This window comes from Strongyloides ratti (assembly GCF_001040885.1).
Source record: "Strongyloides ratti genome assembly S_ratti_ED321, chromosome : 2".
Taxonomy (NCBI): Eukaryota; Metazoa; Nematoda; class Chromadorea; order Rhabditida; family Strongyloididae; genus Strongyloides; species Strongyloides ratti.
The window spans coordinates 11299240-11314048 of NC_037308.1; the positions used below are offsets into that span (position 1 = coordinate 11299240).

Genomic DNA, 14809 nt, shown 5'->3' on the forward strand with positions numbered 1-14809 from the left:
TTATCATATATTTCCAATAAAAAAGAAGATAAACTTATATGTTAAAATTTATCCAATTAATTTTAAAGGTTTATGTAATGTAATAAGAAAAGTAATAATATAAGCCATAAACTAATTATTTTACCATACAATAATGTAGTTTGATTTTTAAAACTTTATAATGCATAACTTATATACTTTTACATTTTATCAAAGACATAAACAATAATGTTTTTTAAACACTTCACTCTTCAAACTATCTAGTGTTAATACAAATATTTAAATTTTTTTTTTTTATCATAATAATATTCTCGATATTTCAATTTTAACAATCCCATTAATATATCTTAGATACTAAATTTTCCACAACATAAGAATTAAAAATTTTTTTAAAATTATACATACATTTTTGGTGTATTAAAAGTACTTTGTAATTGAATGGAAATTTTTAAATATAGAATAATTTTTTTTTTAAAAATAAGTATGAACTTTTATTATTTTAAATGACAAACAAGCATATTTCTTTTCAAATTTATTCTTGATGTATTTTTAATTATTTTACATTAAAAACGAAAATATCATAATCTTTGATTATATTTTTTAAAAAAGAAATTTTCAAGATAAAAGACATACTCTTATCCATAAGAAAATAAAAAAGTATAACTATTAATCCAAGCAATTTTAAAGAAACAAATAACTATTTACTAATTTTTAGCTTGTAGATAGTAATTATTTTATTTTAAGAACCATAAATTCAAATTCAAATAGTGGAACAAAATAAAAAAATAAAACTTTTCATTTACCATAACAACTTCCTTTTAAGAAAGCTGATAACTGTCATATCCATAAACATTTATTTATAAAAACAAAAGTACTTTTACATTTATTCAAAACGAAGCCAGTTTTTAATATCTCAAATTTTCATTGTGTTTTTAATTAAAAATTCAATTTATTTTCTATCAATCATCTTAAGAAAAAAAGAAATAATGATATAATTTATACAATTATTTCTTTTTAAAAAAATTTTAATATTTTGTTAAAATAATATTTTCTTTTTCAAAAATGATTTAGTAAAAATTAAATATATATAATCATTAATTCTTATCAATCAGTAGACAAAAATTATACTTTATATTAAGTAAATAGTTTTTAACTATAACATCTAATTAGCTTTTAATCATTGTTGTATTACGTTATCAAATATAATTACATTTCTTTATCTAAATGAAATTTTTTATTGCTTTTAATTTTATCATTTTTAAGTGATAAAAAAACATTTTTTTTTTCGAGATATTATCAAAAACATTACGATGAAAACTATAAAAAACGATTTTATTCTTGTTTATACTAATATCATTTTAAAAAAAATTCTATAAAGCAATTAAACAAATGATGCAAACATTATATTATAAAAACTAATAACAATAATTAGTAATAGAAAGTAATTTGTTTAGTAATCATCTTCAATTTCAACAACTTTCAATATATTAATCTTAATGTTTTAACTAAAAACATGGTAACAAAAAATAAAATGTTAAAGTTAAAAATACAATTTTGCTATAATATATAATCTAAATAACAATACATTAAACTTTTATTAAATGAATGTATTATTAAAATCCCTCATCCCAACCAGAAAATTCATCAGTTGGAATATCATTGTCAACTTCATAACTATCAAAATTCCTATGATCAGCAGCATTTTCAATTCTGGGAATAAGTGGTGGTTTTGCTGTTCTACTTCTAAGACCTTCCCAGTCAAATCCCATAAACCAACGATTTTTGCGTATTTCATTTATACCATCAACACCAATACCAAGTCTTTCTGCAGGATTATCTTTACATAATTTTTTGACAAATGTTGTGGCAGCTTTACCCATTCTTTTATTTGGAATATCTAAAGCATCAACACCTTTTAAAATTAATGTATATGTTTTCATTGGATCAGATGCTTGAAATGGTGGTCTACCTAATAATAATTCACATGTAAATATTCCAACAGACCATAAATCAGCTGATCTATCATGACCTTTATTAAGAATAATTTCAGGTGAAACATATTCTGGTGTACCACAAAATGTCCATGTTTTTTTTCCACTTGGTAATCTTTTGGCAAAACCAAAGTCAACGAGTTTGATATAACCAGATGCTGTAATTAAACAATTTTCTGGTTTTAAATCACGATAAATAATATTTTTGCTATGAATATAATCTAAAGCTTCAAGAACACAAGCAATATAAAAACGGGCTGTAAATTCATCAAAATGACCATGATCACGGAGTGTTGTCCATAATTCACCACCAAGACATGCTTCTAGTAACATATAAACATATTTGCTATCACGAAATGTCTTATATAAATTAACAATCCAATCAGAATTGAGATCGAATAAAATATTTCTTTCAGAAAATATATGTTCCTGTTGTTTTGTATCAACTATATGTTTTTTTTTCATTGCTTTTAAGGCAAATGTTCTTGATTTATCATTATTTATACAAACTAATTCAACCCGACCAAAACCACCAACACCTAATGTTGCAATACGTTTTAAATGTTTTAATTGAAGATCTTTTAATTCATTCATTACAGCACATCTTTCACGATTTAACATCTCATTTGAGGGATGTCTTTTTTCTTTATGTGTACGACGACGTTCATTATCACCATAATCCCGTTTCAATGCTTCTAATTCACCAATAAGATTAAGAAAAGATATTCTATCTAATGTTAAAACTTCAACACCAGGATTCATAGCAATAACATTAGCTGTCCTAATTTGTTCACCAAGTAATGCTTTTTCTCCAAAGAAATCACCAGGTCCCATTATTCTTATTTCTCTTGGTTCAGGTTCATCATCAATTTGTTGTGTTATTCTAACACTACCAGAATTAATAACAAAAAATGTATTACCCTTTTCACCTTCCCTTAAAATATAATGTCCACCTGGATAATAATCCTGATCCATGACATCAGCTAATTTTGAAAGTCTATCCTCATTTAAATTACTGAATAATGAAACTTTTTTCAAAAAACTTATCATTTGACTATGTCTTTCAATACCAAGTTTCATAGTAATCATTTGGAAAGTAGATCTATCAAGTACCCATAATTGAACTTCAGTAATAGCTTGTATACTTGCTGTTCTTGTACAATTATACAATATAGCAAGTTCTCCAATAACATTACCAGCACCAATATCACGAAGAACTTTTCCTTCTTTTGTTACCCTTAACATACCATTAGCAACAACAAATACTCGTTCTCCTGGTTCACCTTCTCTAATAACCCATTCTCCAGAGGGTACCTTCCATTCATACATACTTTCAACAATTTCAATTACTTGTTCTTTTTCTAATTGTCTTAAAAAATCATTTTTTTGGACAGCTTCTCTTATTAAACGTTTATCACTAACAGATTTTGGATGATGTTTTAAAACACCATTATTTTGTTCTTTATTAAATATTGTTGGTTCAGCAGATACAGCAACTTTTTTAGCTCTTGTACTATTATCATGATGTTTAACTGTTGATAAAGCTGTCTTATTTTGTAAATCATCAACTAACATTTCAGCAGAACTTTTTTGGGATGAACCTTTATGAGGTGATGTAGCAGAGACAGTTGTCTGTTCTAATACTGAACGTAATTTGTCACATTCTGTCTTAAAAGAAAAAAAACAATAATAAACATTTTTATTATCAATTTTTAATATCTATTTATAACTAACCTGGAAAAATAAAACTTGTTCTTCTAATTCTTTTATCCGTTGGCGATAAGTATCATGTACACATTTATATTCATGTATAATTCGATCTTTCTTAATAATGTCATTTTCTAAATCAGGTATAAGACGTTGAATTTCTTCTATATTAAAAGTTTTTCCCGAAATAGATATGGTTTTCGATGACTTCATGAATGGCATATTTCTGATATTATTAATTAACTAGATTGCTTTAATATATATATTATTTTATTGAATTAGTGACATTAAAGCATCTGAAAAAAAAACTATTAAATTTATTATGACATAATATATTAGAAATTGTTGACTTATTTCTATAAAGTGTTAACAAATAAAAGGACATAGAAAAGAAAGCGAATAAAAAAAAGATTTTATAATATCATTTAGAAAAAAAAATTTTTTTTTTTTTTACAATATCTTGCTAATAAACTAACTACCCATAGTTAAGATGTGGAAAAAAAAAATAAAATAATAAAATTGGAAAAAAAAATATATATATATATATAAATATAATATATTTATAATAAAAAAAAAATATACAAGTAAATTAAAAGTATTAAAAATATATTTGTTTAGAGAATTGAAAATTTGACGTTATTAAATAAAGTAATAAAAATACTATCTTTAGGTTGAGAGACGCCTCATCAAGAAATGGTTGTATAATTGATATATTAAATGACAAAAGAACAGCTGTCAATAAATTGAAATTAAATAACATTTAACAAATAATTTTTTTTTTTTTTTAATATTTTGGTAATAAAATGTTAACATCAAAGATCAAGGGTAGATCGATTGCCAGGTAAAAATCACAATGAATATTTTTTTTAATAAAATTAAAATTTTATCGTTACACAAAATAATAGATTATATTTGCAAGATGTCTTTGCAAATACTAACCTTTTCGTGTTATAACTTTTAAAATTAGGCAGAGTCTTTTATACTGTTCATCGTTTACAATATATATATATATATTATTAATAGAAGAAATTACATACAAATTATTAAATATATAAAAGTATATACCTTTATTAGTGCAATATTATTTTAGTGTATATATATATATAATATTATTTATTTAAATATACATATCTATAAATATTATTTAATGCACTATATATGTTATTTGATGAAATGGCAAAATCTGTAGTTAGGAGCAGTAGAGTGAGATATAGTTAACACAGGGAGAATATATATATATATAAATATTGAAATGTAATAAAAGAAGAAATAAGACTTTAAGAATAGAGTTAAATTGGAAAAATAAAAATTTCCTATATTGATAAATATATAAGTAAAAGGGGGGAAAAAATTATTTAAAGGAGAAACCATGAAATTAGATAGCACTCCAAATAGACATCCACTATTTTATTAAACTTTTTTTTTTAATCATTTTTATAAAGAATATACTTTGTTAATTAAATATTTAAAAGACATAATTTTTAGATATTTATAAAAGAAAAGTTAAGAAAGAGAAAATGTTAATAAATGATTTCTGCAAAGATTTAAAGAATCATATAATATAAAATTATGATTAAAGTAAAATGTCACGAATAGATTTTATTTGAAAAGGTTATTTCGTTTAAAAAATGTCTTAAGAAATGATGTTAAAAGAAATAAAATTATAAAATGTTTTGTTATAGTTGTAAAAGAATGTAATAGATAGAAAAATGTATTGGATTAGTTTGTTTTATATTAATTTGTAACATGATTTGAGAAAAAAAAAAATTTTATACTTAAAAAAATTAACTATTTAAACAATGTATTATAAAATTCTTTTTATGTTTATAAATAATAAATTATAATATAATGTTAAGAAAAGATATTATATTAAGTTAATCATTCATTTTCTAGAAAAAAAAAATTTTTTTTTTTAACTAAAATACATAAATTGGAGGTTGTAAAGATAGATATTAGTTAAAGTAGTCTTTCAATAAGAAGAAAGATAAATTTAAAGTAATATAAACTTTGACATTATTTTATTGAAAGAAAGTAATATACAATAATAAATTGAATGAATTAACTTTTTGATACATTTTTATATACTATTAACAATAATGTGAAAACTATCTTAATGCAGAGAGAGTATTGAAAACTTTGCCCATAGTATCCTCTTCACCAATATCTTCATTATCATTATGACTATTTCTTTTGCTTCCTCTTCGACTTTCTCCAGTTAAAAATTGTTTGATTAACGGAGTTGTTGGAATTAACATTTCTTCATCAAACCACCAAGCTCTCGTCTTAACTGTTATGGTTTTTGAGACACATGTAAAACCAATATTGTTTTCACAAAAAACTCTTATTGAATATTTAGTATTTGGTGTTAAATCAGTTAATGTATAACTTTTAACATCACCAACTTTAACTCTTCTCCAGTTTGCAAAATTAAATGGTATTGTTGGATCATCAGGTGATATTTGATATTGAACAATATAACTTTCTAATCCATTTTTAAGTTGATTAAAATTTTTTTTTGGTTGTCTCCAACTTATTGTTATTGAATCTGATCCAATATATTCAGCTCTTAATAATGTTGGAACAGTACATGGTTCTGTATATTCTTGACATCTTATAGGATTACTTGTTGTACCATATCTAGTTGATGTTCGAATAGAAAATTCATATAAAGTAAATGATTTTAATCCTGTTACTTCATATGAACATGTAGCATTATTTATAAAATCTATTACAGTAAAATGATTTAAATATTTTCTTCTTTGAGGTGTTCTATTTTTTACTGATAATGTATACCAATATTTTTTATTTTTAAATTTTTTTCTATCTTCATTTGTAAAAACTGGTGGTACCCAGGTAACAGTAATACTGTCAGTTGTTGGATTAAGTGTTGAAATTGTTAATGGTGCAGGTGGTGTATAATCTGGCTCCAATTGTATACTTTCATTATCACTATCATTCTTATTATTTAATATTACATTTCCACTACTATTTGTAAGAAATTGAAGATGATGAAGTGCAGTGATTGTTTCAAACAACTTTCTCATTGCTTCTCTTTTTAACATTTCAATACGTTTTTGTTGTACATGTTTAAGCCAATCTAAGGGATCTTCATCACTAGTATTATTTGTATATCTTTTTCTTCCTATATAATGCAATTTTTCTAAATAATATGCTCCTATTAAATCAACACATGTTGTCATTATTATCAAACCAAATACTAAAAGCATTATTATAACCAATGTATGTTCTATAATAAAAAAAATAAATAAAAAGATAATATTATTATATTTTTTTTTTATGATTTATAATAAAAAAAAAATTTTTTTTTCTATTTACCTTCATTTTTAGGGATAACTTCTCCAAACCCAATTGTTAAAACAGATATAACAACAAAATAATATGAATCAATTAAACTCCAATCTTCATATTTTGATATGGTATATGAAACAAAAGAAATATAAGCAATTAAAGTGAAATATAATAAACTAAAGGGGACTTCAACAAATTGAGCATCTTCTAAATGAGTCCACAAAAACTCAGCAATCTCATCCTCACCACCAGCAATAATTAATTTTCCTAATTGTATAGAACCTTGACTTCTTCTTCTGTTAAATCTATCTAATGCTTTCATACGACTTGTTCTACTTCGTTTTTTTTTTCTAAAAAATTTAAATTTTATTGCTATATTAGCTTTAAATTTAATAAGTTCCATATAAGCATAATACAAAAATTCAGATAAAAATTTTGCTAAATCTGCTGTTGTTATAAGATATAAAGGACAACCAATTGTTATATAAATAAGGCAAAAAATTCTTGTTACTATAGTATATGGAGAATTAAAACCATACCCAATTGAAAATAATGTTGTTGAGGTAAAAAATAAATTCAATGTAAATGATTCAAATGATGTATTACGATTTTGTAATTTTAAATTCTATAAAAAAATAATATATAGATATTTTATATTAATATTAAAAACATACTCTAACATTTTTAGCCACTTCTCTAGCATTATCTTGGCTTTTCTTAAAAACATCTTCAATTCCAGTAAAAAATTTATGAAATAAATGATATTCATTAATATTATTTTTTTCATATATATTTCCATTACTAAAATTGTTATTGTTTAATAAATTGAATAACAATTCTTTTTGTTTTAATATGATATCATTAGCTATATTGTCAACTGTATTTTCCCATTTATTAAGTTTTGTTAAAATAATAGCTCCCAAAATAGTATATATTAGAGTAATCAAAAAAATAGAAATATGTGGAAGTGCAATCTTTAGGACTAATTGTTTTGTCAAACCAAAATGAGATGAGGAAATCGGAGGACGATACTTTTGTAAATTATCATCTATTTCATTCATTGTGTAGGACAATTTTTTTTTTTACCCTCATGAAGTAAAAAAAAAAAAAATATTTTATATTGATAAGAATATATATATATATATATGTATATATATTATACTTATGGTTAAAAAAGAAAAAATAAGTTTATTTTAATAAAACATAAATGTAAATCGAGTAAGTACATGAAATTTTTCCTTGTTATATTTAAGAAATACTTGTTTGGTTTGGAGAAAATTAAAGTAGATAGGGTTATAAAAAGATATTACGTTAATCACTTTCAAATTTGTTGTCCGAATTGGTAAATGTGTACTCTTACTTCTTAATTTGACTGATAAATGTGAAGTGAAGAAGATTGAGATAAGAGAAATATGAAAATGGAGTAAAAGATATTGTATGCCTTTCTGAGGAGAAGAGTAAATTGGGTTAGATTAAAATTTTAATACTTTATTTAACTTTTTTTTTCTTTTTTTTTGTTATAATATATATGATAAAATAATATTGTTTCCTTCAATTAACTTTATTTTTTAAAGTTTTTATTTAATTAAAAAAATTCCAATTTTTTGAATTAAAGTATATCATAATTTATTAAATAAAATATACAATATATTATATTTTGATTATATGATGATAAAAAAAAAACAAAAGTTTTAACAGAAATTATATTAAGAATTTTATACAATATATATACATATATAAAAACAGATACAAAAATAAGAATAAAGATACTGATTGGTGATGTTTGTCTGTTTTCATTTATAATTCATTTGAAGGTTATATAATCTTCTTAAATTTGAATTAAGAAAATTCTGTTCTAACTATATGGTTATGGTGGATAATTCTTTTTAATAATGTCTGTTCTTAAGCACAACCTACCTTTTTATAATGATTTATTTTTGTTATAAATTACTTACTTTTGTTATAACTATTTAATACAATATTAATTACATGTATATAATATAATTTTCTTTTTGTAAATTATTATTTATTATTATATTTATTAATATATCTTTTGTAAAAGAATTAATTAAATCAGCTTAAAATATTATTATTTCATATTTATTTTTCATTTATATTTTAAAAAGTTTTATTTTAACATTATATATTTATATATATATTGTAGAGAAAAAGTTTAACAAGTTCATATAAATAATAATTATAGGCAAATTAAAAGTTCTTTTAACTATATTATTTTCTACGAGCAACTGTATATTTCTTTTGATACAATAAATATAGTGAATAAAATGTCTTCTATCATTAAGTTAAATAGTTAGATAATGTTTATTAACATAAAAAAAATTATTTTATAATATTAGTTTAATAATAATGTCTTTCTTAATGCCAATATAACCTATATATTGATCGTATAATATTCTTTATGCGCAATTAAAAATACTATTATTAAATATATATATATATACATATATATATATTATTATATATGTATAATTTTTAATCTATAAAATAAAATGTCATGATTAATATCGGATGATTCATTACTTTCTTATCAAAGTCAGTTAATATTTACAAAACGTATCATCATAAAATCTTTCAGCACTTTTATTTTAACATTTTGTGTCTTGATATCAATAATATATTCATTGTAATTAAAAAAGTACTTACAACATGACATTAATTTTTTTTTCTTCCAACTTAAATGTAAATTTAATTTTTTATTATGCTTATAAAATATTTAATATTAATATTTTTAATGAATTAGTAACACTAATTACTAAATATCTCTTTATATGTTGATAAATTAATTCAACATGTTAATGATTATAACATTATCAATCACTTTATATTTAAACAAAATTTTTTTTTTATATATATATATTATTTATGTTTTAAAAATACTATCATTTTTCCAATTATACAAATGCAAACTTGTTCAAATCTATAGATATTTTATTTTGAGAATAAAATAAACTTGTAATTTTTAAAGTTTTCCCTGATATGAGAAAAAAAAATTATCTCACTAAAATTTTAAATATATAAATATATTATCAATATAATTTATTTAATCTTTATCTTTTGGAAACATACATTCACTATACGTGTAATTTATATTATCATATTAAAGTTTATGTATCTATGATAATTTATATATATATATATGTATATATATTTATATATATTCATTTAATCTCTTTTTTTTTTGGTATGAACACCTTTCTTAAAAAAAAGTAGTAAAAAAAAAATTATTTTAATATTCATACTAAAAAAATTTTATGCATAAAAGATGGTAATTTTTATTTAAATGTCTTATTACTTTGAATTTTTATCAAATTATCAAATTATTCATTAATACATAATATTGTTAAATTTTTATATCATTCATTTATTCTCTATACTTATATTTTTGTAATATTGAATGAATCGCTATTACATATAGAAGTTACTTTAAAATTATATATATATATAATTCAACACTTTATAGTAGTTTGGTGCCTAGCTACTAAAAGGTATAATTAGAATAGTTCTTTTTATTGTTAATTTTTCATTTAAATAGTTAATAATATTTATGTATATATTATTTAAAAATGTTTTTTTTTTTGTTTTTTTGATATTCGTATAATTTTATCTAATTGAGATATCTTTATTTTTAAAAAAAATTTTTATCTATTTGTTTGTCTCTCTATTTAATACAATAATAATCTAAATTATTTAAGATCTTCTAGTTACAAATTATTTTTTTCTGGTGTTTTTTTTTGGTAAAATAAAGAAAAAAAAATGTTTGATATCTGGGCAGAGGAATTTTGGTTTCCAAAAGGCGTAACATGGGAAACATTAAAATCTAATGAAACTTTTCATTATCCACATGTTTCTGAATTTAAATATAGTATATTTATTGGATTTTTTTTAACAATAGTAAGAATAATAACAGAATCATATATATTTTTGCCTTTGGGATATTTTATGGGATTTATAAACTTATCACCAGAAGTAACACTATTAAGTAAATGTTATGATCATTTAAAAGGTGGTTTTGCAGGAAGAACAAAATTTAAAAAGGTTGCCGAAACAGCATGGCGTTTTGTTTATTTTGTATTTGCAGTGTGTTTAGGTTTTTGGGCATTATATGATTCAGATCATTTATATAATATTGAAAATTGTTGGGTAAATTGGCCATATCAAAGTGTAAATTCAAAAATAATGACTTATTATATGATTGAAATAGGTTTTTATTGGGCACTAATAATTTCACATTTCTCATTTGATCTCAAAAAATCAGATTATTGGCAGATGCTTTTACATCATGGAATAACAATTTTCCTCTTATTTATTTCATTTAGTATTAATTTTGTAAAAATTGGAACATTGATCTTACTTTCACATGATTTTACAGATATTTTTATTGAATTATGTAAACTTATAAAATATGCAGGATGGGATAATTTGTTGAATGTAGCCTGTTTTGTATTCATTATTGTATGGGTAGGAACAAGATTAATTTATTACCCATTCTGGATTATTCATTCTGTTATTTATACAGCACCATTAATAATTGAAAAAACATATAATTGGTTAGATATAACATCAAGACCAATTGTACCAAGATTATTATTAATTATGCTTATTGGTTTACTTATCTTACATATATTTTGGACATGGCTTTTAGCTAGAATTATTATGCGTGCCTTAGCTGGAAATAAATTAGATGATGCTCGAGAGGATAGTGATAATGAATTGTTAGAAGAAAATGAAATAAAAAATCAAGAAAGTAAGAAAAAAAATTAATTTATAATATTCTTAAATATATTTTTACTCTTTTCTAATGTTAAATTTTTTTTTATCATATTAATTTTTTATATAAAATTTATGATCTATAAAGTATTTTATAAAATTATAACAATTATTAAGATGATATTAGATAATTGATAATTAAAATATAAAGGTTAAATGTCGAAGAAATTAATTAGGTAATTATTTAATACAAACGATACATCTTTATTATTTGTTCTAATTCATTTTTCTAAAAATTAATTTATTATAAAATATTTTTTTTTTCTGATTAATTTTCATGACTTTAATATGTAATTTTTTATTGTAAAAAAAAAAAATTAATTCTTCAAAAATTATAAGTTGTATATACAAATAAACATAATTAAATATATAAAAATTTTTAAAAATTTACCTTTTTTATACCTTTCGACTATATTGACAAAGACAATATGTTAGTTAATGAAAATCAGGTTTTTATTATTTTGAAAATAGATGTGATAATTAATACAAATGTTTCATTTTACATACACTTTTATTTTAATCATACTTTAATATAAAAATTTTTGTGGTAAAATTAGTATGAAAAAAAAACTTCTATTATGATCTCTGAAATGTTATCATGGTATTTTCTATATTTATATAATAAGTATATTAAAAAAATTAAAGAAATTTTTATATATTTAATTGATGAATCTTACTTTTATTTTTACTTATATTTATGTAGATTCCTATCACATTTCAAGGTCATATTTCTAAACATAATTTTATCTGTATTAAGGCGTAATACTGATATGAATTAAATTATTTGACGAATAACTTTAGATATTCTTTAATATTCCTATATTTTGATTTGTTAATATAAGCAATATTTTAATAACTATATTAATACTATAATTAATATACTAAAAAGTTATTTTTATATATAGTTATATATTAATATCTATAAATATACTTCTTTTTTTATTTAATTTATGTAATTTTTAAATTTAACAATAATGTTATTGTTAAATTAAATTTAGAAAATTTTAAATTAAATATATTGTTTTAGTTAATAAAGTAATAAGTAGAAATATTTATTTAATACTTGAACATTACCCCGTATTTTGTTTAGTGTTATAGAAATAGTTAATTGTTTTACGCTAATTATAACAATTATTTTTATCTAATTATTATTTTATTTTATTTTATTTTTTTTCAAGTAATAATTTTTTTTTATGAGTAAAATAATTTTATAATTTGTTAATTTATATATATAATTTCATTATTATTATTTTTTTTTGTAATATTTGTACTTTTTTTTTAATATAAATTTTTTGATACTAATATATTAATAATATTAATTTAAATAATCTTTTTCAATTATATTTTAACTTTTTTTAGTAATGTCTAATGTAAGAGATTCAACAATATTACCTAAAATTACTACAATATCAATTGATAATGATAGTTCATTAGATACAATTCATGAGGGTGTTGTTGCTGAGATAACTCCAACACCATTAAAAAGACTATCAACCTCAGGAGATGATACATATCATAGAGGAAGAGCAACAAGTTTTCATTTACCTTCTATATCAGAACAGGGACAATTTAAGTTAAATGATGATGAAGTACAAAAACAATATGTAAGACGTTCATCTGCCGTTTCTACAAGAAGTTTTAGGCCAAGTACATCAAGAAGGCCTTCTATAGCACCATCTATTGCATTTCAACATTATGATCCTAAATATAAATGTATGTGTGAATCATTACATGTTGCACAGGGTGGAATTATAATATGTTCACTATCTGCTCTCTCCATTTTATCAATGGTATTAATAATAGTATTTCAAAAAGAGTATCATCTTAAATATATAATACCTGAATTATTAGTATTAACAATAGAAGCTGTTGCAGTTTTCTTTTTATTTAAAGGACTATCAGAAAAAAAATCCAAATTTATTCTACCATTTTTGATATTATTAGTAAGTATAATTTTATGAATAATATTAATATATATATATATATATATTTTAGATTATTGGTATTTTCGGATTAACTGCTTTATGTATTTTTTCAATTATTGTTGCTATTAAACCTGACAATGATGCAGGAAATTTGTTAACTAGTTTAACACTTGAAAATTTTTCTGAATTTTTTTCTGATGATGATTATACAAAAAAAGATGAGATATCACATTCTTTAAGTGTTATTAGAATGATTGCTATTTTTATAACTATAACAACATCTTTTTTAATAATATTAGAATCATGGTTTGTATGGACATTATACAAAGTTTATATCTATTTTAAAGATATTATTGCTTCTGAGATACGTAAAGCAGCTAAATTGACAGGAAGAAGAAGTAGTGCATTGATTGGAACACGTGAAAGTATTTCAACAGGAAAAAGAAACAGTACTTTAATAGGTGATTCAAATAGAAGACGAGAAAGTGTTGCTAAAAAAGATAGTAATCATAAACGTAGTACTACCGCAAAACCAGAATTTCAAGCTCAAAAATTTTGAAAAACAAAAAATTTTATATTTACAAATTTAAGAAATAATACAATATTATGTATAAAATTTTTCCTTTTTCATTTTGAAAAAATTTAAAAAGCTATTTCATTGGTTTTTCTTTTTCTATTAATTTGAATTTATTTTTTGTATACAATTAATACTGGTAAATTAGTGACATATTAATGAAAAACTTTTATTCATAGTAAGGGTTTTCTATAGAATATTTGATATTATATTTATATCATTAAAAAATCATAAATTTTTTTTATAACTTTTTTTTTTTATAATATTTTGTTTAATATTTAATGAAGTAACAGAAATAAATTTTTTATTATTTTAAAACTTTTTAATCTTATCAATTTACAACAATATTTATTTAGAAATTTATTGAACTGATAAATATTTTTTAATTAACATTAATTTATTAAAAATAGAATTAAAAAATTGAGTAATAAAGAAAGAAATGATAAAAATATGAAAAATCTCACGTTTACAAATTAATTTTAAAAATTTTTCCATACTTTAATTAATAAGAAATGTTAATTAAAATAATTTTATAC

General features: G+C 21.1%; 3 protein-coding genes across 3 annotated transcripts; 1 reads left to right on the plus strand and 2 right to left on the minus strand.

Moving 5' to 3' along the window:
* Positions 1-1592: 1592 nt before the first annotated feature.
* On the minus strand, positions 1593-3899 carry SRAE_2000360200 (cGMP-dependent protein kinase, isozyme 1; the record flags this gene model as incomplete). The annotated part of the gene is made up of 2 exons (XM_024654814.1): positions 1593-3638; positions 3705-3899. The coding sequence occupies 2 exons, from the start codon at positions 3897-3899 to the stop codon at positions 1593-1595; spliced, it is 2241 nt and encodes a 746-aa protein (XP_024508148.1).
* Positions 3900-5782: 1883 nt separating this feature from the next.
* SRAE_2000360300 (Potassium channel subfamily K member 18) lies at positions 5783-8047 on the minus strand (the record flags this gene model as incomplete). Its single annotated transcript, XM_024654815.1, has 4 exons — positions 5783-6924; positions 7014-7336; positions 7526-7611; positions 7661-8047. 4 exons carry the CDS (start codon positions 8045-8047, stop codon positions 5783-5785), a joined length of 1938 nt encoding a protein of 645 aa, XP_024508149.1.
* Positions 8048-10760: 2713 nt separating this feature from the next.
* Positions 10761-14258, plus strand: SRAE_2000360400 (TRAM/LAG1/CLN8 homology domain-containing protein; the record flags this gene model as incomplete). The annotated part of the gene is made up of 3 exons (XM_024654816.1): positions 10761-11751; positions 13134-13717; positions 13770-14258. 3 exons carry the CDS (start codon positions 10761-10763, stop codon positions 14256-14258), a joined length of 2064 nt encoding a protein of 687 aa, XP_024508150.1.
* Positions 14259-14809: the final 551 nt, after the last annotated feature.